The sequence below is a fragment of the Typopeltis vanoorti genome, chromosome 10, assembly GCF_054136105.1.
Source record: "Typopeltis vanoorti isolate ZY-2024b chromosome 10, IOZ_Tvanoo_1.0, whole genome shotgun sequence".
NCBI classification, from domain to species: domain Eukaryota; kingdom Metazoa; phylum Arthropoda; class Arachnida; order Uropygi; family Thelyphonidae; genus Typopeltis; species Typopeltis vanoorti.
In genome coordinates, this window is record NC_143558.1 from 125,309,533 (window position 1) to 125,336,251 (window position 26,719).

At 34.8% G+C, this 26,719-nt stretch overlaps 1 protein-coding gene across 1 annotated transcript in view; it reads left to right on the forward strand.

The window, feature by feature from the left end:
* Positions 1–26,719, forward strand: part of LOC150102771 (trypsin-1-like) — a 109,735-nt gene that overhangs the window by 53,179 nt on the left and 29,837 nt on the right. Inside the window, exons 4-5 of the mRNA XM_090399391.1 lie at positions 15,027–15,307; positions 25,126–25,280. Of these exons, the coding sequence (XP_090255517.1) occupies positions 15,027–15,307; positions 25,126–25,280 (436 nt within the window). The remainder of the gene's footprint in view (positions 1–15,026; positions 15,308–25,125; positions 25,281–26,719) is intronic.

Sequence of the window (26,719 nt, forward strand, 5' to 3'; positions counted from 1 at the left end):
TGTGATTCTCCACAACTTTGCTATAAGTGAGAGCTGATGTATAATATTGCTCATGCTTATTAGTGTCAGTTTCTAATGTATCAGTATTATAAAACATCTCCATAATTATATCCATTTTACTAAATTTAATTTTAAGAAATAAAGATAAAACATCAAATATTGAAGGGATTATATTAGAATTTGAGGTTGGATTGTTGTGCTGTGATTATTTTTTTAATTTTCTTTCATTTCTTTGAACTAAACAGTTGGAATTTTTTAACTTATATTTCAGGATGTTAAGATGTGACATTTTAAGAAGCTTTTTTAAATATTTTCTTTTAAGAATTGGTGGGATCATAATCTAGTGGTTTATAAGTACAGTAGTGCCATCATTGAGCAACACTTCCCAGTTATAAGTCACTAGCACTGATGACCACAGTAACATTACTCTCATTGACTCTTGTGATTATGTTTTTTATCTCTGCATAATTTATGAAAAATATGGAGCTGGCTGTTGGAGAGATTTCTTTTGGGTGGCAATTACACATGCATTGCCACCTAAAAGAAATTTGCTGTGGAGGGAATATAAGGAAAAATGCGATTCCAAACCTATGATCATTACAAAGCATAGGTAAGAAGGGCACGAGCATGATGAGTAAAGGTAAACCAGATGATAGGAATTAGCCACGCAGGCCAAAAGAAATCTCATAGTATACCACTCAGTATAATTACTACCTTGTATGTCATTATTGTATTGTCATTTAATAAGATGATATTTAGCTGTGGAGATTTAGGTTATGAAGGTAAACTCAGATCAGATATATTGTTTTTTGTCACAGTACCCCAAAACCTAGGTAGGCACTAATTCAGAGGTGCTCGTTAGCAATACCAGAAATGTTTAGGAACACTGTTATTTTGTGTTTAGCTTAACTAATTCCTTATAACTACCAGCTAGTAAAGGGGACAATCATTTTATTAGATGTGTCCCTGCTTTGTCTGTCAAGACACTGATGTATCGATCACCCTTTCATAGTGACGGGTGTAGATTATGTGTTGTAGACTGGATCTCAATGTTGACCTTATTAGAGATTGTTTTGCTAAATTTTTCAATGGTGTTGGAAGAGTCTAAATTTTTCTCAAATGTTTTAAAGTACCACATTTGGAAAGGGCATAAAAATCACAAAGTTAAAGCCTCTGAGTATTCTGCTTTGTTTTTCTGTTTCATTTTCTGGCAGAGGAAAAGTATTAAAGGAGCAGATTCTGAATAAATGGTGCAAACAACCTACAATTTTTTATTTTTTATAGTAAAGCCATTTTCCTTGTATTAAATGATGTTTTTGAATAAATCTGTGCAGCAAATATGAACATCGATATGGTTGCACCATCTCCTTGAGGGCTAGACGACTCAGGTCTTCCTTTACTTTTTTAGTTATTTCAATTATTTTTAAGTTGTGGGAATGTCTATGCTAGGTTTATTGTGCTTTGGTATTTTTCATTCATTCTTAGGTAAAGAATGGAAGTTTTAATAGTGTTAAATCAAATAGCTGAAATTGTTGACTAAGGCTTCATTTTTTTCTCCTTTTTGCTATTTTTCTCTCTTCTGTGTGAATATGCTGATTCTCAGTGGTTCTCATATAGAAAATGATGGCACAACATGACAAAATTTCATGCTGGCTGGGGCATTGCCTGGTTAAACAAGGCCCCTGTTGTTTTCACCAGGGAACCAGGGCGAACATCAAAAAGTCAGCTACTGGAACAAATCTGAAAGCACACCCCAACTCAACATCACTAGAGTTAAAGATCAGTACTATCAACATAAGAGGCCTGAATGGCAAAGAAATGGAGCTAGCTGAAGAATTAGATAAGTAAGAGATCAACATAATAGGGGTGACTGAAACAAAAAAGACAAAAACTGGTGAGATCTTTCTGAGCAATAAATACAAAATGTTATATTCAGGCAATGACAATCAAGGAAAAGGAGGAGTAGCCATAGTATTCAACACAAAATAAGAGGCTAATCTTCTTGAATGGCAGGCAGTCTCAAGTAGAGTGATGTGGGCAAATATCAGAATGGGGAATTCGACAATGAGACTTATTTGTGCCTATGGTTCTACTGAGGTAGAAATGGAGGAATTTATTGATGCTTTTAGAAAAAGCAACTGACACAATGAAAAAGGAAAAGTTGGTCCTTGTTGGGGATCCAAATAGTAGAGTAGGAAATGATTATCAGACATACAAAAATATTTTGGGAAAATTTGGAGAAAAGAGCAAAGCTAATAATAATGGCAAATACCTGTTGGATTTCTGCTCAAGACATGGACTGGTTATTACTAACACCATGTTCCAACATAAAAATGTGCACAAATTCACATGAAGAGAAGAGGCAAGGAATAAGAAAAGTCTCATTGACTATGTTATTGTTGATAGTGATGTTTTCTTCCTGGTGCAGGACACCAGAGTGTACAGAGGATTTGAAATTGGAAGTGTTCACTATTTAGTCTTGAGCAGGATAAAATTGAATTTCATATTGAAAAGAATAACATGTAAGAAAGTTTTAAAGCGAATCAAAGTTGAGCAGCTCTCAGATGTGAACTTGACAAAAATACACTCTCAGACTAAAATACACAAAGATTATTGAAGAAAAAATAAGAGTTTGAGAACAGGAACCAAACCTAACCTTGGAGATTCAGTGGCAAGCCTTGAAGAAAACTTTGATTGATTCAGCCAGAGAAGCATGTGGTGAGGTTATCTTGCAAGGATGGAAAAATCAGAACTCCATGGTGGACATAAGAAGTTAAAGAGGCAGTGAAGGAAAAGAAGAAAGTATATCAAAAGTTCCTGGCAAATAAGTCAACTTTTGCTCTTAGAGAATACAGAGACAAATGTAAGAAAGCAAAACACTGTGTAAAACTAGCTAAACAAAAGTCATGCGAGGACTTTGGCAAGAACATAGAAAATAAATATAAAGAAGGTGGTAAGATATTCTGGAGGTTGTTGAAGAAGCTTAGAAATGGAGGAAAGAGTAAAAGGAGTTAGAGATGATAAAGGTGACATGAAAACAGGAGAAAAAGATATCCTTGAAGTATGGAGTAATTACTTTGAGAAATTGCTAAATGAAACAAGCAGTGATAGCACAGTAGTAAAAAACACTCAACAGGCATACAGTCAGGAATACATATCCATACTTGAAGTAGAAAAAGCCATCAAAAGCTTGAAATGTGGAAAGGCAGCAGGAGTAGATGATATTCGACCAAAATGCTGAAATATGGTGGTATAAAAGTCTTATAGTGGCTGCATTGCATAGTTCAGAAAGCCTGGAAAGAGGGATGAATTCCCGATGATTGGAGTAGAGCTCTAATAGTACCCATATATAAAAAGGGAAATAAAACAATGTGAGAATTAGAGGTATTTCCCTATCTAGTGTTCCCTGCAAGATTTATGCATGTATACTTGAGAAACAGTTGAGAAGAATTGTGGAAGAAAAGCTTGGTGACGAACAAGCTGGATTCAGGCCAAATAGAGGCTGGCAGGATCAGATCTTCATTTTACGACAAATAGTTGAGAAATCATGGGAATATAACAAAGATCTGTATTTAAGTTTTGTCAATCTGGAAAAGGCATATGACAAGGTGCCAAGAGAGAAGCTATTCAATACAATACAATTATATGGTGTCAATGGGATGTTATATCAAGCAATACTTAGTCTTTATTTGAGTTGTAAGTCAGCAGTTAGAATTGAAGGACGTACAGGAAGATGGTTTAAAGTTAAATCTGGTGTGAGACAAGGATGTACATTATCTCCTCTTTTATTCATTATCTCTATGGATCACATTATGAAGGAAAGTGGCATTAAACATGATATCACAATTGGAGATGCTAATGTCAGCTCTTTGCTTTATGCAGATGATGTTATACTTCTAAATAAATCTGCTATAAGTCTGCAAGATTCCCTGACTAAATTGAATAACTGTTGTAATAGATATGGTATGAAGGTCAGCAGTAAAAAGAAAATGAAAATAGGTAGAATAGTTGAAAATGTCAACTGCATTGTGAACGGGGAACCTGTGGAACAAGTAAAACATTTCAGCTACTTAGGCACGATTTTTAGTGAAGATGGTAAATTAAATATGGAAATAGACAACAGAATCAACAAAGATGGTATGGTAGGAAGTCAACTAGATAAATTTATATGGAATAAAAGAGAAATTAGTCAAAACACTAAAATTAGTTGTATACAAGACAGTGTTCAAACAAATTTTAACTTATGGATCTGAGAGCTTGGTCAGAAGTAAAATACTTGACCAAAGACTAGAGACTACAGATATCAGAGTCCTGAGAAAGGTTAGAGGCGTGAACAGATGGCAATATCATATTAAAAACGAGGATATTAGGAAAGAACTTGACATTGTCAGCATCCAGGAATGTGTTAGCAGAGCTAATCTCAGGTGGTATGGTCACTTAAACAGAATGGGTGAGGAAAGATTAACAAAACAAGTGTTCTCTGCCAGGTTGGCAGGAAAATGACCCAGCGGAAGACCAAGATATAGGTGGATTGATACGGTACAAAGTGCCTTAGACGACAGAAATATAAGATCTGATAATGTTGGTAACATTATTAAAGTAACAGACTGATTTGGAGGAAAATTGTTGATAGGAAGTTAGTAATGATGTAAATTTTTAATGTAGTACTATCATATCCTGTACACCCCTTGAGGGTACATGTCAGGAATTTGATGATGATTATAGGTTCTTAATCAAGTACCATTTAGAAAACAAGTTATCATTTCATGGAATGGAAAGTTGCAAAGAAAGGTGATCTGTTTAGGGAAGAGTTACATGGGATGACCAATGAAATAAAAGCATTGTGGAGTAACCCACTTATGCTCTCATAAATTTGAGGCTGTTTCCAAATGTATAAAGTGCAGATGGTAGGCGATAAGCTATGTTCGGGAAAAAAAAAGTAATACATCATGATGTATGTTTACTACTTTTTTTCCAACCTAACCAAGTAAGCAATGCCTAGCCAAGCAACCCAAGGCTAATCCTAAGGAAATTTGTTATATTGCCAGTAGAAGAAAGAAAAACTCCAAGATTACATCTTCAGTTGAGGGAAATGGTGATTGGGTGCACACTGCAAAAGGTATCATGATATTATTTATTTGGAATTTTCATTATGATATTTCTTGTTGGGTCACAACATTTCTTTTCCCAACTTGAGTGGGGATGGATTATTAAAAGTGAAAGTGAGTGGCCTTGTATGCATATAAAATAAACTTAATGTTGGAAGTCATGGGAATAGATGACTTGAACGTACATTTTCTAATAAGTTAATAATATTCTCGACACTATTTTTTAATTTAGCCTTGTGATATGGAAAGAATGTACCCTAAAGAGAATTAAAGTATAATTTAACAACACACACACACACACACACATATATATATATATATATATATATATATATATATATATATAATCTCATATTTTGTCTGTCACTGAGAGATCATTAGGGAAACAAGATTAAAATTGTAAAAACACACAATTGCATGAAACAATAAGTGGAAAAGATCATGCTAAAAGCCTGAAGCTAGCCTTAGCTGTGTTGGACAGGAGGCATAAGAATTAGTTTCCCAAATCATAAGAAGTTTAATATTAACCATATTTTTAAGATTAAGTTGTTTTAAAAATTTTTCTAAATTTTTATGTGTTATAGTGAAGTATTATAGTTTTTTCCATTTAATTCGCAAGGCATCTAAGGTGTGCTCAATTAGCCCTGACTGACTGTATTTATTGTGGTAGGTGTATTTTTTATGTTCTTCTAGGTGGATGTTAATAGATTTCCTAGCTTGACCATAATATGATAAGTTTCAGGAGGAACTTTATAAACACCTGGAACAGATAAAGATCCTTTATCTCCCACGGTAAAGGATCCTTGGAAGAGCTGAAGAGGACAGCCTAATTCAGATAAAGTTTGAATGAAGTGCAGAGATTATACTCATATATATAGTTATGGTTATTTTTTCCAAAGTGCCCTGGATATAAAGAACAATGATAGCATTACTATAGTCTGCAAGTTGAGAGGGATGTGAAGAGCTGGGAGAAATGATTAGTTTTCTTGCATTGTAGCCATTGGACAAGAAAGTGTGGTGAATAAAGGAGAGTTCAACCTGGATAGAACAGAGATTGGATGTTCCATTAACAAGGGTTTTGATAACACCATATTGTTGGGGGGGGGGGGGATGATGGAAAAGTTGGTGTGTGTATACCAACTTTTCTGTAAACTTGGAAAGAAAGGGTGCTATTGGGAAGATGCATGATTTAGAGTATCCAGAAAAGGGAGGCTATTATTTTCTCTTTCTATAGTGAACTGGATTCTGGGATGCTGTCTGTTGAGATGGCTGAATAGAGAACTCACCAGTGTATCTTAGCCAGGATAAGATTGATAATAGCAGCATCAAGAGCATGTTTTTCAAAATGCTCCATATAATAATTGGCTAGAGGAGAAGAGCCCATGGCTATAACTTCGGTCTGTTTTATGAATGGTAACTTTCGAAGTAAAATAGTCAGAACGAATGTTAAACTTGAGAAGAACAGTGATATCATAGGGTGAGTACAAATTTTTTTTTTTTTAAATTTTTTTTTTTTGTATATTTAAAATCTTAGAAAGATATTAGTCAGCCTGGCTGGCCGAGTGGTTAGCATATCTGCTCTTCAGCCAAAAGGTTGCGGGTTTGAATCCTATTGTGGGCATGGATGTTTGTGATTGTCTGTGGAAATACTAGTTGTGGTAGTCGGCAGTAGATGGCGTTGGTGGAGTTGCGGTCAGTTGGTGGATGAGTGGAGTTGTAGAGCAGGTGCCCTCCCTCAATGAGTCTTTGGACTCCCTGGAGGTGTATAATAATAATAATATTAGTTTAAAAAAAAAAAAAAAAAGTGGAATCAAAGTTTATCATGGCATTTTAATATCTAACACTAAATTTTGGATTAAAGAGTTGAAATGAGTGGAATTTTTAATATAAAAGGAAGAATGACCTGCAAGTGGGATTAAGAATTTTGATAACTATTGGCTAACTTAAAAGAGTGAGGCATCAATAACAGCTACTATGGGATGGAGAGGGTTGTTGGGTTTATGAATAATTTTGCCAATCCGTATATGGCGGGGGGGGGGGGGGCAGGAACAAATATATATATTTATGATATATGTGTGTATATTTATGATATGTGAGAGGGATTCGTAGTCTGTAGTGCTTAAGTTATCATTGACAATTTTGCTTGAATATTACGTAGTTTGTTTGCTTTGCGTATCTTAGTGTGTCTGTTTGTGTTTTTGGTGTTTCAATTATTAATTTGATAAAATACGATAGAAGCGAGCACAGTGCTTCTGTAAAAGGAGCCATGTGCTCGCTTCTATCGTAATAATGGTTCGCCATCTTTGTTCAATAACTGTAATATAAAGATTATCCAGTGTACTATCTGCAAAATGTACGCTTTGCAGAGAGTGGTTGGAGTATGGTTAGATGATGATAATGGAGTGAAAGTGTGTAGAAAATGTAAGGAAAATACAGAATTACAGTGTATTTCAGGTCGCGAGTGTGATATTTTTGTCAAATATCAGAATGAAGAAAATAGCAATATAAGAAATTGCGAGGTTGTACCAGAGAACTGTGAGGGTGTGAATGTAGAAAGTGTGAATGATGGTATTAATACAGAGCAAATTAATGGCTTAACAGATAATAAAAAAGATGAGATAGATGCAATGAGTGAGATCGCGTTGTTGAGCAGAGCAATACATAGAGCAAAGCGGCAACTAGAGCGTATGCACAAATGTCTACCGAGTGTACCAGCCAATAATAAAAAGTATGATAGGAAAAATGAGAGTATGATTGTGAACCTAAACAAAATGAAGGAGTGAGTGCTGTATGGAGATTCATTAGTACGAGGTGTGTTAGTAGAGGATTTGACAAAATGGTACCAACCTGGTGCGACCATCAAGGACGTGAGTCTATTAGAGAGCAAAAGGAAAGGGTGAAAGAAATGATAGTTATGGCAGGTACGAATGATTTGAAAGGAGATAAAATGGAAGTGATAGAGGACCTGAATGAATTGTTTGAGGTAGCAAAAGAAAAGAGTGACAGAGTTAGGATGATTAGTCTTTTGCTGCGGTATGACAGTGAAGTGTTTAGGAGGGCCATAATTGCAAATGACTTTATGCGTGGGTTATGCATGACGAGTGGTGTGGACATGTGTAGTGAGTTCGATGGGTGAAAGGATCTATATAAGATGGATGGTTTGCATTTGAATGGATTCGGTGTAAGGAGACTTGAAAAAGTGTTGTTGAATGAAGTGGATGTGCAGAATCAGGGAAACTAGATTTATTAAGGGGGGGGGGTAGTAGATATGCAGACCTTAGGAAGGCAGTTGAGTGTATTAATGCATATAATATGCCCAAGCGAATAAGGACATCAGAATTGGATAGTTAGTATAAGGCATCAAGGTAGGGATGGGGCTAACGGGGGGTCTGCAATTCATGTACACTAATGCTAGGAGTATTAGGTACTAGGAAGAATAAGAAGGAAGAATTTTTGGCCTTGGTTGGCACTTCCAGACCACAGGTTATTGGCATTGGTGAAACATGGCTGACTGTAGATGATATAGCTAGTGGGATTGAATGATGGGTATAGTGTGTTTAGGAATGACAGGGAGAATAAAATGGGAGGAGGAGTATTGTTGATGATAGCTGATGAGCTGCAGCCAAGGAGAATAGAAGTTGAATTGCAAGATAGAGAAAAGAGCACATTTGAGGCCATTTGGTGTGAGATTATAGCTAGCAGAACAAAATATACAATTGGGCGCTGCTATAGACCAGGTTGCGGAAAAGATGGTGGAGATAGTATGCACAAGCAAATAGAAGAAATGAGTGGAAGGAGGGTAATTATTATGGGAGATTTCAACTATGGTAGCATTGATTGGAGTGAAGAGAGGAGACACATGGGAGGAAGGAATTGGATTTTATGCGGTTATTAAGGGATAACTATCTGGGACAGCATGTAATGGAAAATACTAGGGGTCAGAGAGTGCTTGACCTAGTAATTGCATCTGAGGATTTGGCTGTAACTAATATGACCACATTGCCACCAATTGGTGAGTGATCATAGGGTCTTGACTTGGGAGGTGGCTAAAGGTGTGGAATTTCCAATTAAGACAGGGTACACGTGGAATTATCGGGCTGGTAAGTATGACAAGCTTAGGAGATTGATTGGTACAGTGCCATGGCATGTACAACTGAAAGGGCTAGAAGTTGATAGTGCATGGGAGGCGGTTAAGAAGTGTTTGCATGAAGCAATGGCTGACTGTATACCTAGAGTCAGGTATACAAGCTCAGTCGATACAGACTAAGCCTTTGGTCAGAAAGATTTGGGTTTGATTTCTGCCCATGATGTGAGGAACCTTTATCTTGTCTCTTTTGACTAATGGTGAGTTAGCTGATCTCATACAGAGGTGGAGGGTTTTTTCTCCTGGAAACTCGGGTTTCTCGTCCCTCAGAGTAGACAAACTGGCCCTGTGAACACACACTTTTACAGATACCCCTCCCCTCCAATGTCAGGCTCTGTGACAAGTTGTTTGGTTGGAATCGCATGCAAAAGCCAACCCCAAATAGATGGGATAAGAGGAAGAAGATTGATGCACAGGAAATTTTCTAGTAGATGACTACACAGTATAGGACTCTGTGATGAGTCCTTGATTCTTTGAAGGTATCACGTAGTAGTACTGACTAGTAGTAGAGAATGGTCTTATCCCTGATAAGTGAACAAGTGTGTTAGCAAGGGCATAAATATGTGTATGGTTTCCCTTGATGAGTCTGCAGACTGCATAATTGCAATAGTAATGCTTGCATAAATCTTACCTGGAACAGTTAAGAGGAATTGTTTATCAGTTCTCACATTCAATTTTATTTTCATTTTTACAAATTGTTACTCTGAAAGCTCTACTCGAATCATCTGCAATTTGACCTTCTGAATTATGCATGGCAGCCACTGTAAAACTTTTGTACTTTCAAATTTGAACATTTCTGGAATACAATATGCATTCCAGCTGCCTTTCCACATTTCATGTTTTTTTTTTTTTTATGATGGTATGTTTACTCAAGTATTGATACACTCATCTAATTGTGTTTCTCTTGAATATTTTATGCTACTGTTCTGTTACTTTTTGTTTAATTTAGCAATCTTTCAAAGTTGTTCCTCCAGGCACCTAGAATATCTTTCAGTTTTCATATCACCTTTTTCATCTCGATTGCTTTTATAGCACTCTTTTCTCCATTTCTAAGTGGTTTCATTAGCCTCCAGAACATTTTGCAATGCTATCTTCTAATTTTTTATCTTCTATATTCTTAATAAAATTTTTCCATGAATTTCTTACACATTGCTTCTTGAGTCCACCATGGAGTTGTGATTTTTCTATTCTTGAAGACATCACTACGTGCTTCTCTGACTGAATTATGAAGATATTTCGCATGCAATCTGCTTGCTTGTGCCAAGATAAAAGATTAAAACAAGAATATAATTTCTTGTCTATATAAATGGTAACCAAGTGGGGGGGGGGGGGACAAAAAAAACTTTCTGCATGAATTAATCAATGTTTTCTGTAGTCTGCAACTGAGTTTCCAAAGTTTAGTTCTTGATTTCAAACCCATACATTTATCTCTATTAGTATTGGTCATAATTTAATATTATCTGACAATATTTTTTTTTATAAGCCATGCAAATAAAATGTCATGTTGGTAACCCTTTTCCCATTTTTTTGAATGTAATAATGGGAAGCTTGTGATGTATGTATTATTAATGCAACATTAATGGCTTCATGATATTTGATAATTACTTGGTTGAGTGGTTAGAGCATCTGCCCTCCAACCAACATATTGTGGATTTGAATCTTGCCATAGGCATCGATGTTTGTTTGTGATAGCCTTTAGGTGGGAAATAAATTTTGTTTCTCAATGTGAGACCACTCCCTTGCATTATTGGAAGCCTGAAATGCCTTGAAGAAAAGTTCCATGTTTGAACTTTAGAACTATATAGAAATTACAGAGGAAAAAAAAATCCTTAGCCCACCCAAAGTATAAATGTAAAATGTACTCAAGGTTTATTAAAACCTTCTGTGGGTGGGAGCTACATTAAACCCCCCCCCCCCAAAAAAAAACCTGCCTTTTGATGCTTAATTAAATCAGAGTGCAGACATCTTTCTACATTTGATCATGGTTAGGCTTTTTTTTAAAAATCATTGATGGTTATTCCAGATTTGCAACCTAGCTTTGTACCAAATAGTTTGATAGTTGTTATCAGTGGAGGCCCTATACATAAGCACTGCGCCACTGCAGTACCACCAAGGAAAAAATGAAAAATTTAAATTTTGTTTGTGTTTATAAATAAGAATGCTTACAACATTATATAAATGGGATACAATACATTAAAGGTTACAGCTTATGTTTCGACAGCGATTGAATAGTTAATAATTGGGGGGGCTGACAGTTTTTTCTCTTGTCAGGTGGGGCTCAGAGGTAAAAAGCTTGAGAACCACTGCCCTAATATAAATTTGCTCCTTATAACTACATGCGCGATATGGGCAGACGCAAATTAAAAAACGAAACTAAAATTTGATTTTTAAGTCACGTGTTGAAAAATATATGAAAAGATAAAGGGTTACTACAGTTTGTAGACAGTCTTATATTGAAGCCGCGTTGTATAAGTATGGCATTATAGAAGGGTTACCTGTATATAGTTTTAAATGGTCAGTAATTCATTATTCTGCTAATTAGACTTCAATCACACCTCTCACTCCCTGAATGATAACAAGAGCAAGTGTGAATTTCAAGACCAGCATTTGCCCCTGGGCACAGGAAACTGAATTAGTAAGTTTCCACTCAGCTCATGTAAACATTTGCAGTGAAGATACTAAGAAATTATATACTTCGTTTTAATCCTTTACCCAAGGAAGTAAAACAATGTTTTGCAGATCAAATATATTCACATCAGAGCTACTTGTATATAGAGGTAAATGACTTTGCATTGCTTGCCTTAGTATATATCCCATAATGTAAAGCATACACACTTTTGGATGTGTAAAATGCTATGCATAGCGGGCATATTATTTTATTAATAAGGTCTAGCACCTTTTGGCTACTTGTATATGAGATATGACTTCTGCATTACTTCAACCCTGGTATCTCTCCTGGGTCTGCCTCCCATTGATGAGACCTCAATAAAGGTCGAAACTGGTCTGGATAGTGGATCTTCCCATCATCACATCATTTTATGCTAGGTAATTTGACTAGATAGTCAGTTTTGACTATTTAAATTATCTAGACTGAAGAAGGTACAAATTAAATAGCAGTGACCCAATGACAGAGCACTGGTAGTACACTACTAATTTCCTGTCTTCTAGATTCAGTTCTCCCATATACTGATCTTTGATATCTGTCCATCAGCTACTCTTATTCATACCATCAACTTCATATCCAGTCCCATTTTATCCAATTCATTAATTCATAAGTTCCATGTGATATCATGTCAGATGCATTTTGCAAAGTCCAGTCACTGTGTAGCCATTTCCTTTATCCAACTCAGTTTTTACGTTATTGTAAAAAAAAAAAAGAAAAAAAAGAAAGTTACTTAGGCAACAGCTACTTAATAATTAACAAAACCATGCTTTCCCCCTGCCATATATACTATCACTTTCCTAATTACAACTTTTACCAACTTCTCCAATACTATTACCATTCCCAAGATACTGATTTGTCTGTAATATGCTACTTATGTTCATACTATTACTCAATGGTGGCCCATGAAGTTTTAAATCGGGGGGTACTGCCTATACAAAATAATTTAAAAAAAATTCTTTTTTTCCTAATCAGTAACCAATTTATTAATAAATAAATCTACAGATTTATTAATAAATTGGTTGGTGATTAGGAAAAAAATAATTTTTTAAAAATTATTTTGTATAGGCAGCACCCCCATTTAAAACTTCATGGGCTGCCACTGCTATTACTGCTCTCTATATCTAGGATAACTCAAAAAATAACCATGACTTCATACAAATCTCTGTAGCTTTCAAATCCCATATCACTACTCTGGGTACCCTTTTTTACTGATCTCCTAAAATATAACCTCTTCATGTCAGTTAATGTTTACAATTACTTTGCATCTACAAGCTGACATATTATCGACAAGTGAATAGAACAGTCGTCTGCCTAGAGGAACACACAACTACGGACAGTCATGCCTAGCTACCTACATATTCAGATGGAGTAAAATCGCAGCAGGTTATAAAACTAAGGACTTTCTGGAATATGCAACTGTTCATAAAAACCAACCTGAATTAAATAATTTGCAAGTCCAAAGCACTCAAGACATGAGACTGCAATTTTAAAGCAATTCCTAGGGTAATGAGCATACTTGACAAGATACTTGTTTATGGGTAACTAAAGTAGTGTGATTTTTTTTTTTTCCAAGGATCCCAGAGCATTATGTAAGCTGAGGAAATGCAGTCTTCTGAGTGTAGTAAATAAGCTGAAAATCTGTGATTATGACAAGTGATAGAAAATGGATTCTGTGTTGGGAAACTTGTATTCAAATCCTGTCTAGGATGTGAAGAACCTTTATAAGAGTGTTTTCCATCTGAATTAGTAGATCACATGTTTTACTAGTAGAACACGTAATTTATAGACACAATATTCTGGCCTCATAGGCTTGGTTTTTTGGCAGTAATTACAAATAGCAGCCTGACATTTACTGTATAGCAGATTATTCATAAAATGGAAGGAAAGTTATACAGGAGACTGTTGTTATAGGTTTTATAAGGAGCAATGGGTATTTTACTTAGAATATTAGTGAGTAGAATGATTGCTAGAATGATTCTGCAGAGAATGGAACCTAAATTTTAAATTGGAGTTTGACACACACAGATATTTAAAGCAAGGTTTGACACACAACAAACTTTGATTCCACAATGGTTCTTTGATAATTTCTTATCAACATATATGAAATTCTTAAAACCAGTGAAGCAAGATGTGCACAAGCATTTACTACACAATACTAATTTAATATTAATAATATAAATAACACAATACTAAACGAAACCTGCAAAACATATGACATGACCATAAATATACAAAAGACAAAAGTGATGAAAATAGGGAGGAACAGAATTTCCATCTCAACCACCCTAAATGAAGAACAAATAGACAACTTCATATATCTTGGATCAAAACTAACAGAAACAATAGATGAACTCGAAACAATCAGACACAGAATAACAATAGGATGGACCACCATGGGAAAATTACAAAAAATCTGGAAAACAAGATATCTAAGCAAGCCAAAATCAAATTATATGGATCAATAATAATACCAACAGTCATCTATGGAACAGAAGCATGGACAGTTAAGAAAAGAGAGAAGAGAAAAAACTGCTGGCATTTGAAATGAATGCTAAAAAATAAATAGAACAAGTTGGATAGAAAAAAAAAAAAAAAAACATCACAGTCAGACAAGAATTATTGTATAAAAAGACAATAATAGAAAAAATTAGAAAACAACAACTGAGATGGTTTGGCCACACTGTACGCATAGATACAGGCAGACTTCCTTACGTCCTAATCAATACATTTCCAACTGAAAAAAGAAGACCCAGAAGACCAAGAATTACCAGGCTGAAATTAATAAAGAACATTTTGGGATGCAGAACATATAAGGAACTTTTTCAAACAGCAAGGAATAGAGAAGACTGGAAGATCCTGCTCAAGAAAGACTCGACCTCTCAACAGAAGAGAAGACTAATTTAAGCCACCTTGAATCATCCATTAATTTGTAGAAATGGGCTTAATTCTTAATGGCGTCTTAATCTTATTGGTTATATTATTAACCTTAGATTGTTGACAGATATAATGTAATCATCTTGATCTTGTTTCTTAATTTTTTTAAACCTTCTTAAAAAAATGAAAACCTTGTAAACCTAGGTAAATTAAGTTTAATAATTTATTTCTGCAGGTACCACAAGCGACATTTCATTATTAGAGTTGGAGAATATGATGCAGCTAAAAATAATGATACCAGTCACGAACAAGACCTTACAGTGCACCGCATCATTCTTCATCCTCGCTACTCAGTTTTTGGCCATTATAATAATGACATTGCTCTGATTCATCTAAATGAGGATATCAAATACAGTGATTATGTAATACCAGTATGTTTACCAGTGGCCACAGCATCAATCACAGGAAAAGAAGCAGTAGTTGTAGGATGGGGTTGGTTAAGTGAAACCAACAAAGGTAAGATGGTCTCTAATCTTGCAGATGACGTAAGCTGGCATATTACAAATGAATAAGAAATTTAGATTGTTTATGTAAAAGTAACTTTTTTTTAACTCGGAAATTTTTGCCTAGTGTATTATAAGCATCTTCAGCATGAAAAATAGAGTAATGTTACTAATGATTAACAGTGTAGATTTGAAATTATGAATTTTGGAAGCAGACTAAGAGGAAAATAAAATAGGTGACAAACTATAACAGGATATGCTATAGATTTATTATAAAAATAACTTCTACATGTTATGTTGCCTACTAACTGGCAGCTTCATCAGTAAGATGGAGTAACATGTGAATGTACAAAATAATCTAAACACTTCTGAAAGTATTTGTTTTGAAATGTATAACATTAAATATATGCATTATTTGACATATCAAGTGAAACATTCATTGTCATGGAAGGTCTTTAGATAATTAATAACATGATGGAATTATCTTTCCTTTCTCTGCAATATATGTATGTCACTTCTTTTAACTGATCTTAACAAAAGTTAGAATTTTAAAAGTGAAGCATACATTGAACTGATTAGAAGTTGTGAAATTAAAAAGAGGGAAAGAAAAAAAAAACAGTTTTTTTTTTTCTGTTTTTTTTTTTTTTTTTTTTTTTTTACATGTTGATGTTCTCTCAGGACACCATGAAATTCATTGGTCCTCTGCCTCAACACCTTGTCTTGTCTTGAAGACAATCTCTTTAAGAATGTTTAAAGAATCCTCTAAAGCGATTCTTTAAACATTAATAGCGTTAATAGGCATTAATGTTTTAAACATAAGACTTTAAACTTATGTTTAAAGCATAATAGGAATTAATGATTTAAACATAAGAAGCATTAATAGGCATTTGTCCATTTCTGGACAAATGCCTATTAATGCTTCTTCCATTGCTAATCTTGTGCAGCTGTTCGTCCATGATACCTTTTTTTATCTCATCCCATTTTATTGCTAGTCTATCTGGTTTCCAATAATGAGTTATTGATTGCATTCTTTTATTCTTTGTCCATCTGTTTATTAATTTGTCCATCAGACATTGTCTTCACATGTTCTGCCGAGTGCCATTTGTTGCCTTTTTATTACTGATGCAATGTCCATTACCTTCATTTCCATCCTTATTATCGAATTATTATTTATTTTTTTGTCTGTTAATTCTGAAAGAACTCTTTCCATGTTTCAATGTGTTTTCAGTTGTGATGATTATATGGCACTTTATATAGGAACTAGGATCTCGTACTTGTTGGCATTTAAAATTTTTTTATGTTCTTGTAACCTAAGAGATCAATTATTCTGCTAACTATGTAAAGACCTTGCATTACAATGAACATTTGGCACTTGTTATGTCATATGACGTACATATCTGATCTACATTAATGTTATATATTTCAAAACAATTACTGTTGGAGGTTTTTTATATATTCTCTAGTATCTTCATCTTCCTGATGAAGCCATCAGGTAGTAGACAAAAAAAACACATAGTTGATTTCTTTTTATGATAAATCTAAAAGTAGATCTTGCTACTGTGGCTCTCTGAAATCAAGAATTGCAGTAAAGTGGTACTCTAGTTGTAAATGAACTAGTGAAGAATAGTAAAAAATATAAAATAAGGCACACTTTTGTTAGCATGTGAAAATGGCTGGCTGGCTGCTGGAAGTAAAGGATAATAGTAACATTCAGGGAAAGTGGTTAGTGTATTGTCTGGATATGATAATAGTGAATTGAGAAGGAGAGCAAAGATAATGAATAGCAAGATGGCTGAGTTTTGTGAGGTAAAAGGTGGTTCAATTTGTGAATCTATGGAGTGAATTTGAAAGGCATTTGGAATTGTTAAAAATTGATGGATTGCATTTGAATGGGTTTGGACATTTCGAGAAGTTATTTGTTTGCTGAGAAGGCACAAAATTAAGATGTTCATATAGCTAATTGTCAGAGGGTGACTGTGAAGCAGGACAGCATGGCTAAATAGGTTGTAAAGCATGAGAAAAATGGATTTGGTGAAGGTGGGGGTGACCTCAAAGATGAGGGGATTCTTACATTTGTATGCAAATGTAAGGAGTATTCAAAATAAGGGAGCTGAGTTTGTTGCATTAATTGAGTTAGTATGTGCAGAGAATTGTAAGTGAAACTTGATTGTATGAGGATGATGATGTACTGTTGGGAATAGAAACTGAAGGATATGCAATTTTCCAAAAAAGGATAGTAAGGTGAAAAGAGGGATGAGGGAAAGTATCGTTAATAATTGCACAGGAATTGCCCACAAAAAGTGAAAGTTGAAAATTTTGAATCTATGAAGTTGAAATCAACAACAAAGTATATCTAATAGAATGTTATAGGCCAGGGAATATAGAGAATACTGATTTTGAAATGTTTGGTTGGGCATGTAGAAAGGTGATACTAATGGGAGAGATTAATTACAGGATGGTAAATTCGAAAGAGGAGATAGAGATGATAATGAGGAGATTAAATTTGATGAATTTTTGAAGCTTAACTATGTTAAGCAGTATGTGACAGAAGCAACTAAAGATTATAGAGTGTTAGATTTGGTGATATCTTCACAAGATGTGGTTAATGAGGTATTAACACTGATTTTGGGATAAGACAGGATAGGATGGTAGGAATCTCATGACAGGAGAGTGATCACGAGATACTTTTTTTTTGGAAGTGGTGAAACCAGAATAGGTTTTTGCCAAAAAAAAAGATACCTTTTGAATTGTAAGGTAGGTAATTATGGGAAACTCTGTAGATAACTAGCATCAATACATTGGGTAGATGAGCTGTGGAGAAAAGATGTTGACAGTGCATGGGAATTTGTAATCTAGTATACACATGGCTAGATTACATTTGTAATCCAGCCATGTATAACTGCATACCAGGAGTTAAGCGAATTAAGTAGAGTAATAGTGAAATAGATGAACAGTGAAATCACGCAAGCCTGTTGGAAAGAAGAAGGTACGAGTTGATGGTGATCAGATGCATCAGGACTATAAAGTGCAGGCTGAGAAGATGACAAGCATTGTAAAAAAAAAAAAAAAAAAAAAAAAATGCACAATATGAAAGGAGATTAGCTATCAGGCCAAGGATAATTTAAGGGAATTTTTCTGCTATATGGCAAGTCAGAGAAAGAATAGTTATGGCAGATTTACATTGGTAAATAGTTGTAGTAGTAAAGTGATCATTGCAAAGGATATAGTGAAATTAATGAATGATCACTTAATCAGCATATGTCATACTGGGTGTAAATGATGTTGTGTGATATGTAGAAGAGGGGCAAATGTTAGGAGTGAAAGAACCAGAGGTATATAGGGTAGTGATCAGGTTAAATGTTAATAAGGCTGTGGGATTGGATGACATATCACTGAATAGTTTTAAGGAATGTGCAAAACAGTTAGCTATGCCTTGACCTGGTTATTTAAAAGTTTACAGTAGGGTTTAGTTCATAAGGAGTGGAAAGAAGACAAGGTAGTACTAATTGACAAACATGATTCTAGGACATCAGTTTCCAATTATAGATGAGTCCATATATCTTCAACACTATAATCAAGGTGTTAGATTGATTAGGAGGAGAATACAGAATTGATGGACATAGGATTCTTTATGATGCTCAGCAGGGATTCATAAAGGGTAGGACTTATTTTAGCAATTTACTTGCATTATATGATAAGGCTGTATGTGTGTGGGATGAGGGAGATTCATATACTGTGATATTCTTAGACTCTTTAAAAAAAAAACATTTCATAGATGACCCATGATTTGTACAGTTAGTGTATAAGATGCAGACGATGAGAGTAGATAGATAGATTGGCTCCTTGAATATGCATGATGGAGCAGTGTCTTGCAAAAGGAGGATAACAAGTGATGTTCCTCAGTGTTCTGTTTTTAGACCCCTGCCATTTCTTGTTTGTAAATAATATTTCATGTGGATTTATTGGCGATCTTCACTTGTTTTGCTGATGGTGCAAAGTTGGGAAGAATTATAAGGTGTGCACTGCTGATGTTAATTCCCTTGAAGGTTTGAATAGACTTTTAGCTTAGATAAATGAGTGGGATTTTAAATTTAATATTAGTAATTGTAACGTGTTGCATTTTGGAGTGCAGAGATATTAGAGATGTTAGGAGTGATGGTTGTTTAGAGGGCATATTGCAAGTTGCGAAAACTGTACATTGTATTGCTGCTATGATAAGCAGTACACTGAAATGTAGGGATAAGGAGGTAATTGTGACAGTGTATAAAGCACTAGTGAGACCACAATTTGGTCATTTAATATTTTCTAATGTGGAAAAAAGCACTCCCACACTGCCCTAAATTAGGCGAGCCAGGTACTCAATCTTTTATTCGTTTAACCAACTCCTTAGTGACAAAGGGATAAAAATCCATGGGATTGAGATCCATCCAGCCACAAAAGTTAACAGTTGCACTTACTAATAGATCTCCCTGTCTGTCCATAGTAAGACATCTTACAGGAACATGGAACTTTGTAAATGCCAGGTAGCATCAAAGGTGAGAGTTTGTCTTTAGAAGGTAGCAAATTATAGATTTTTTTTTTTTTTTATAGGTAGCAGCAAGTTTGTATTTTTTCATGGTTTTTGAAAGACTTTCAGAGATGCCTTTTTTGACGTATGGTATGGGAATCCTACGGGCTTGTTCTTGTCTAGGTTGATGTGTGGGGAAGTGTCTGAGTTTTTGAGTTGTTTTACATTTACGAAGTTCCATGTTCCTGTAAGATGTCTTACTACGGATAGACAAGGAGATCTATTGGTAAATGCATCTCTCAATATCAAGACCATATCCATCTTATCAAACCTCACAAATCTGGCCTCACACAACACTGAGTTGAAAACCCAAACCATAGGATCCAGTGGAAAAACACCAAACTTCTACATAGATCCTTATTAAACATGAGCTTTTATTAAAGAAAGTGCTGAAGCCCTACATCACAGACCCAATTTAAACCGTAATGACTTTCTTACTATCCCTAAAGTTTGGGAAATTGTCATCCTTAAGTGTCTAAAATAAATTTGTATGTTTATTTTAATTTAATCTAATTTATTTTAATTTAATTCTATATCATGCTACTGCACGCATAGTGGGATTTGCTTTACGGTGGAATGTGCCATAACTGTAGTTATTCCTGGTATTGTTTGAAATTACTGTACTGACTATGTCCTAAGATACTTAGGAAAATATTTCTTATTAAATAATTTAAATACTGTGGTTACGTGTGTATGTTTAAGTTATGAATACTCCACAGGTTTCACTATATAATGCATAATAATAGAGTAGACTGTAGAACATCTGCATTCACATATGATGTGAATGCAGATGTTCTACATTGATTTTTTTTTTTATTTAATTAAATGTTAAATGTAAATATTCTTTCTAATTACCAGATTCTATATCAGTGTGAAATCTATTAAATATATTGAGAAAAGCACTAAATTGTTTCATTTATATTTATGTAGCTGTGCTTTCTTTACATTTTACATGTGCGTTAATTTTTAATCACATGAATTCACTTGATTTTAAGTTAAGTCTGTCCAAAATAGAAATTCTAATTTGTTCTCTAGATGCATTTAAAATACATACATGCATATTTATCACTGAAAGTTTTTGTGCTTTTAAGCAAAGCACTGTAAGCATATCACATAATGGCAACAGTTTCTCTCATTTTATGATTGAAGTGGAAACAAAGTGTAATGCACACTGGAGTGTGCACAAGTGAAAAACATGCAACTATTAAACAGCTGAGAAGGCTATGAGAGAGAGGGAGGGGAAACAGGATAGTGGAAAGCTACAACGACCAGTACTAATGTAGTACTGGTCATTCGTGAAGATAGATGTCTTAAAAGTTATTAACTGTTGTGTTAAAATTTTAACTCTAATTGTAATACAAATTGAAACAGTTGTCTAAGAAATTAAAGGAACTTTATAACTTGATAAATGAAGTTTCTCACATAGGAGAAATGTTTATCAGATATCAAATGTTCTATTAGAACAGTAACAATTTAATGGCTGTTTCTGTAAATTAGAAATATTCAAGTTGATTTTTAAAATGGTTAATTATTTTTTCTTGAGAAGAAGAAAAAAATGTTGTGCATCCAGAATGTAGGAAGAAGAAATGTTTTGTGACTTTTCAGGAGGAAAGCAAGAGTATTTGAAATTGAGGATTTTACTATCCAAATTTAAACTCGTGTATTTCTTATTTGAATAAGAAATCTACAGTTATTTTTTAAGACTTTCTTAAGAGAAAAGTGTTTTTCAGCATAAAGAACTGTTTCCACTGTGAAGAGATAAATTGTTTCTTTCCACTTTTATAAGAGAAATTCAAACGCAGTTAAATATAATTCATAAAATGTAATGCAAAAAAACATAGCTGGCATATTTTTGAGCCCAGATAAGATGTTGATTTATTTAATTATTTTAGATCTTAAGATGATTTTTAGTTATTAAAGGGATAAAAATCCTATGTTGTTATATAGCCAGTAAGTGAAACTCAAGATCGAGAACTACGAGCTATGAGTTTCAATGCCGAAAAACTATTGGCAAAGGCAATTCGAAGCAAAGGTGGAGCAAGCTCCCTCACTATTCTTGATATTCTCTCATAATGTAAAACGCTCCTAGGAGATGTAATACTGTCATTACATTATGAGGAGAGGTCACTACCCAGACCGGTTTCAACCTTTTTTGAGGTCTCATCAGTGAGTAGGTAGACCTGGAAGATATCAAAGCTTAGTGAAAAGAACTTGCATACCTTCACTATACGAATGCCATAAAAGGTGTGCTTGTATTTTGTAATTAAAATGAAAAGCCAAACGGCTAGTTTTCTGGCAACTTAATAGATATTAAAGGGATAAAAATCCTATGTTGTTATATAGCCAGTTCTTTTCACTAAGCTTTGATATCTTCCAGGTCTACCTACTCACTGATGAGACCTCAAAAAAGGTTGAAACCGGTCTGGGCAGTGACCTCTCCTCATAATGTAATGACAGTATTACATCTCCTAGAAGCTGTGTTTTACATTATGAGAGAATTTCAAGAATAGTGAGGGATCTTGCTCCACCTTTGCTTCTAATTGCTTTGCCGATAGTTTTTTTGGCATCGAAACTCATAGATCGTAGTTCTCGATCTTGGAGTTTCACTTACTGGCCATATAACAACATAGGATTTTTATCCCATTAATATCTATTAAGTTGCCAAAAAACTAGCCGTTTGGCTTTTCATTTTATTGATTTTTAGTTTGTTAAGGTGCACTTCATGTATGTATTCCTTTTAATTTATGCACCTTACGAATGCTACCTTTTTTTTTGTATATGGAAATGTGCGAAGGCTCAACTTAATGAAGATCTGGTTTTATAAGAATAGTGTCATAGCAATATACACATCTAGGATCTGCGTGTGTTGTGTGTGCGCATGTGCGTGCACGTGCTTGGATTTCAGTATAGAAATTTGATACCACTTGCAGTCTATTTTTAAAATTAGTGCCATCCATTGATAGGATTTAATAACTAAATAGAGAGAGAGAAAAAATTAAACATTCTCCAAGAGGAAACATTAACAAAACAGGTATTTCAATGCAGGAAAAAGACCCATATTGCTGCACTTAAGGGCTTTCAAGACAAAAATTTAAGATAACAGATTAATCTGGAAGGAAATTGTTGATAGATGTTAGTAATGTAAACTTAATCTGGTACTATCATAGTATCATGTACAATTTCTTGAGGAAATTGATGTGATATATGGAATTACTGGTTGTAGCAAATTTGTAATGAAAATTGGCATTTTAAAGGGGCAAACTACAAAAATTGGTGGAAAACATGAAAATATTAACTTCATTCTCCATGAAGAACCTCTACAACAGGGTAAAAGTTAGCTATTTTATGCACAATTTTTAGTGAGGAAGGCAAATTAAATAGATAATAGAATAAGTGAAGCTGGTATGACGAGGAGCCAATTGAATATAATTTATAAACAGTACAGGACAGTGTTTTAACAAAACTTATGAATCCGAAAGCTGAGTTGGAAATGAAGCAGTTTCATCAAAGAACTAGAGAATACTGATATGAGTCGAAAAATCAGGGAAGCAAACAGTTGGCATACTTAGCAGAATCATTAAAAAGGAAGATTTTGGAAATTAACTTGACATCATTAGTATCCAAGAATTTGTGAGCAGAGCTAATTTAAGGTGATATGGTTATTTCAACAAAATGGGAGAAGGAAGGTTAGAAAAACAATGTTTTTTTTTTTTTTTTTTTTTCAAATAGCAAGAAAAAGAACCATGTCCAGTCTGGTTGATAATAAGCAGGGTGGTGTCTGCCACACCACCCTTCTTATTTAAAGGCCTAATGCGACTTGAGAAAAATTCCATGCGTGAGATTTCTGGAGTAGTTTTTTATGGATTATCTAACCTTTATCTCACCCAGCCTACTAATGTATTATTATGGGCTAACCGATTTTTGTGGATAAGATTCACATAAAAAAAACTAGCTAGTGTTTAATAGATTTATTTAGTAAAAGCTGATACAAAGCTAGTAGTAATAACAATGTAAACTTCAATGCTATCACATGTGCTGTACTTCCTAAATACAAATTAGGAAATAAAGATGTACTTTAGTTTTTAAGTTAAGGGGATAATAAATCCCTTGTTATTTTAAAGCCGGATACGAAACTCGGAGATCGAAATCTAAGAGTTTCATGCCGAAGAACTACCGGCGAGTCCAAGCGTGTCAACACCTGGGTAGTGCAACTCAGAGCAAAGGTGGAGCAAGCTCCATCACTATCCTTAATATTTTCTCATAATGTGAAACGCAGCTCCTAGGAGCTGCATTACTGTTTTACATTATGAGGAGAGATCACTGCCCAGACTGGTTTTGACCTTTATTGAGGTTTCATCAGTGGAGGTAGACCTGCATAATAACAAGGTTTAAGTGAAACGAACTTACATACCCCTACTATACGAATTGCCAGAACGGTGTACCCATATATTACTACTACGAGAAAGAGCCAAGAAGCTATTTTTTTTCGGCAGCATCCCCTTGACTTAATTTACACTGCCGGTAAAAAAAAAAATAGCCTCTTGGCTCTTTTTTACCGGCAGTTTTTACTTCAAGAGCCAAGAGGCTATTTTTTTTTTCGGCAGCATCCCCCTTGACTTAATTTACACTGCCGGTAAAAAAATAGCCTCTTGGCTCTTTATCGTAGTAATAATATATGGGTACACCGTTCTGGCAATTCGTATAGTAGGGGTATGTAAGTTCGTTTCCCTTAAACCTTGGCATTATGCAGGTCTACCTACTCAGTGATGAGACCTCAATAAAGGTCGAAACCGGTCTGGGTAGTGACCTCTCCTCATAATGTAAAACAGTAATACATCTCCTAGGAGCTGCGTTTTACATTATGAGAAAATATTAAGGATAGTAATGGAGCTTGCTCTGCGTTGCTCTAGTGTTGTACTACCCAGGTGTTGACGTATGCTTGGACTCGCCAATAGTTCTTTGGCATGAAACTCTTAGATTTCGATCTCCGAGTTTCGTATCCGGCTTTAAAATAACGAGGGATTTATTATCCCCTTAACTTGATTTACACTGCCGGAAAAAAAATAGCCTCTTGGCTCTTTATCGTAGTTTAGTTTTTATCAATGACAGATTAAAAACTAAAAGAAATAAACTATTTTCTGGACCTTGTTATAGCTTTAAATCTTCTGTATTGCATATGTTTCGAACTAAGTTCATATATAGTACCAGTCAACAGTTAGTTCATTTTCAGGTTTTAATTTATTCCCCTACATATCTCATTTTAGGAAATCTTTTTGAACGAAAACTACAAAAAGTTCGTGTTCCTGTGTTGGAAAATGAAAAATGCCAAGAATGGTTTAATGAAGCTAAGGAAAAGGCAGTAATTTTATCCTCTCAGATGTGTGCTGGATACAAAGGAGGAGGAAAAGACTCCTGTCAGGTAATACATTTTCTAAATGACCAATAAATACTAGTTTCCATAAACTAAACAAAAAAAAGAGACAAATCACAATAATTCAAAAACTGTATGATGAATTTTTATGCAATTTGGTGAAAAGCAGTATGATGTGAAAGAAATGCCCACAAAAAATTAAAAATGAATAGTTTAATTTAGTAACAAATGGGTATGTGAAGAAAATGGTCAAAATGAGATAGTCAAAAATGCCTTGATAAGAAGTGTGGTCATCCCTCACAACAATGCAGCACTCATGTTTCATAATTTCCAGGAACTCATTTGGTAATAACAGCCATTGCTCCTCCTAGATCTCTGAAGGTTTTATGAGTGGGGGGGGGGGGGACTTAGAGTAGCAATACCTGCAATACATTTACCTAGAGTATCCCAGACATGCTCGATGGAATTAAGGTCAGGAGACCTGGCTGGCCAGTCCATACATATGATAGTCTCTTTTTTTTTTTTTTTTTTTTTTTTTTTTTTTTTTTTTGGAAGATATTGGTCCAGGAGTTTTGTTTGAGGATGAGCATTATCTCCTTGTAGGATAATGGTCTCCCCATTGCACCTTCATATGGATGAATAGAGATCCAGTACTTCATTCTCTATAAGTGGAAGCATTCATGGTTTAACTAGAAAGCACACACAGGTCAGTGCATCTACCCAACAACATGCCTACCCAAACTATCACAATACCTCCACCATAATTGTCCCTTTCATGGATATTAGAGGGATGACTTGTTCCCTGGTTCTATCCAGATCAGGGCACACCTGGTATCACTTCTTAGAGCAGATTGGGACTCATCGGTAAACAATGCTGACCCCTATTGGTCTTGAGTTCAATTGATGTGGAACCTGGCACATTTCAGATGTTCTCTCTTGTGGTGCAAGGAATAGGGGCATGCAGACTATTGGTCACCTAGCATACAGAGACCACCTTTGTGAAGCTTTCTGCACACAATGGAAGTAGATACGAATGTTGCTGTAGTCAGCATAAGGTCAGATCATAGGTGATTTTAGCATAGCACTCCCGTTTCAGTGAGCAGATAATTAGAGATATCAGTTACCCACTGTGGTTGTATAGTATGGTGCAAAAAAATAAAAAATAATACTAAACTTACTCATTTATTCCATAACGTATATTGTTGTAGTTACAAACTACACATTAGTTACATGTATTACAAATTGCACAAGAACAGCACTCCAAAGTGCTGGTTTTGTGCAATATATTGTAGTAGTCCATGGCCTTCTTTCACTATCTCTAGGATGCTGTATGTGTCTGTTAGAATTAGTTCCACAATTTGTAAACCACAGAACTCACTTGCAACCATCTTTGCTACCTCTGTCTGACTTTAGCCAGCTTCTAGTCTTACCATGGCTTGCCACCCAAATTCATTGGTTATGTGAATGTTCTTCTAGCCATATACATA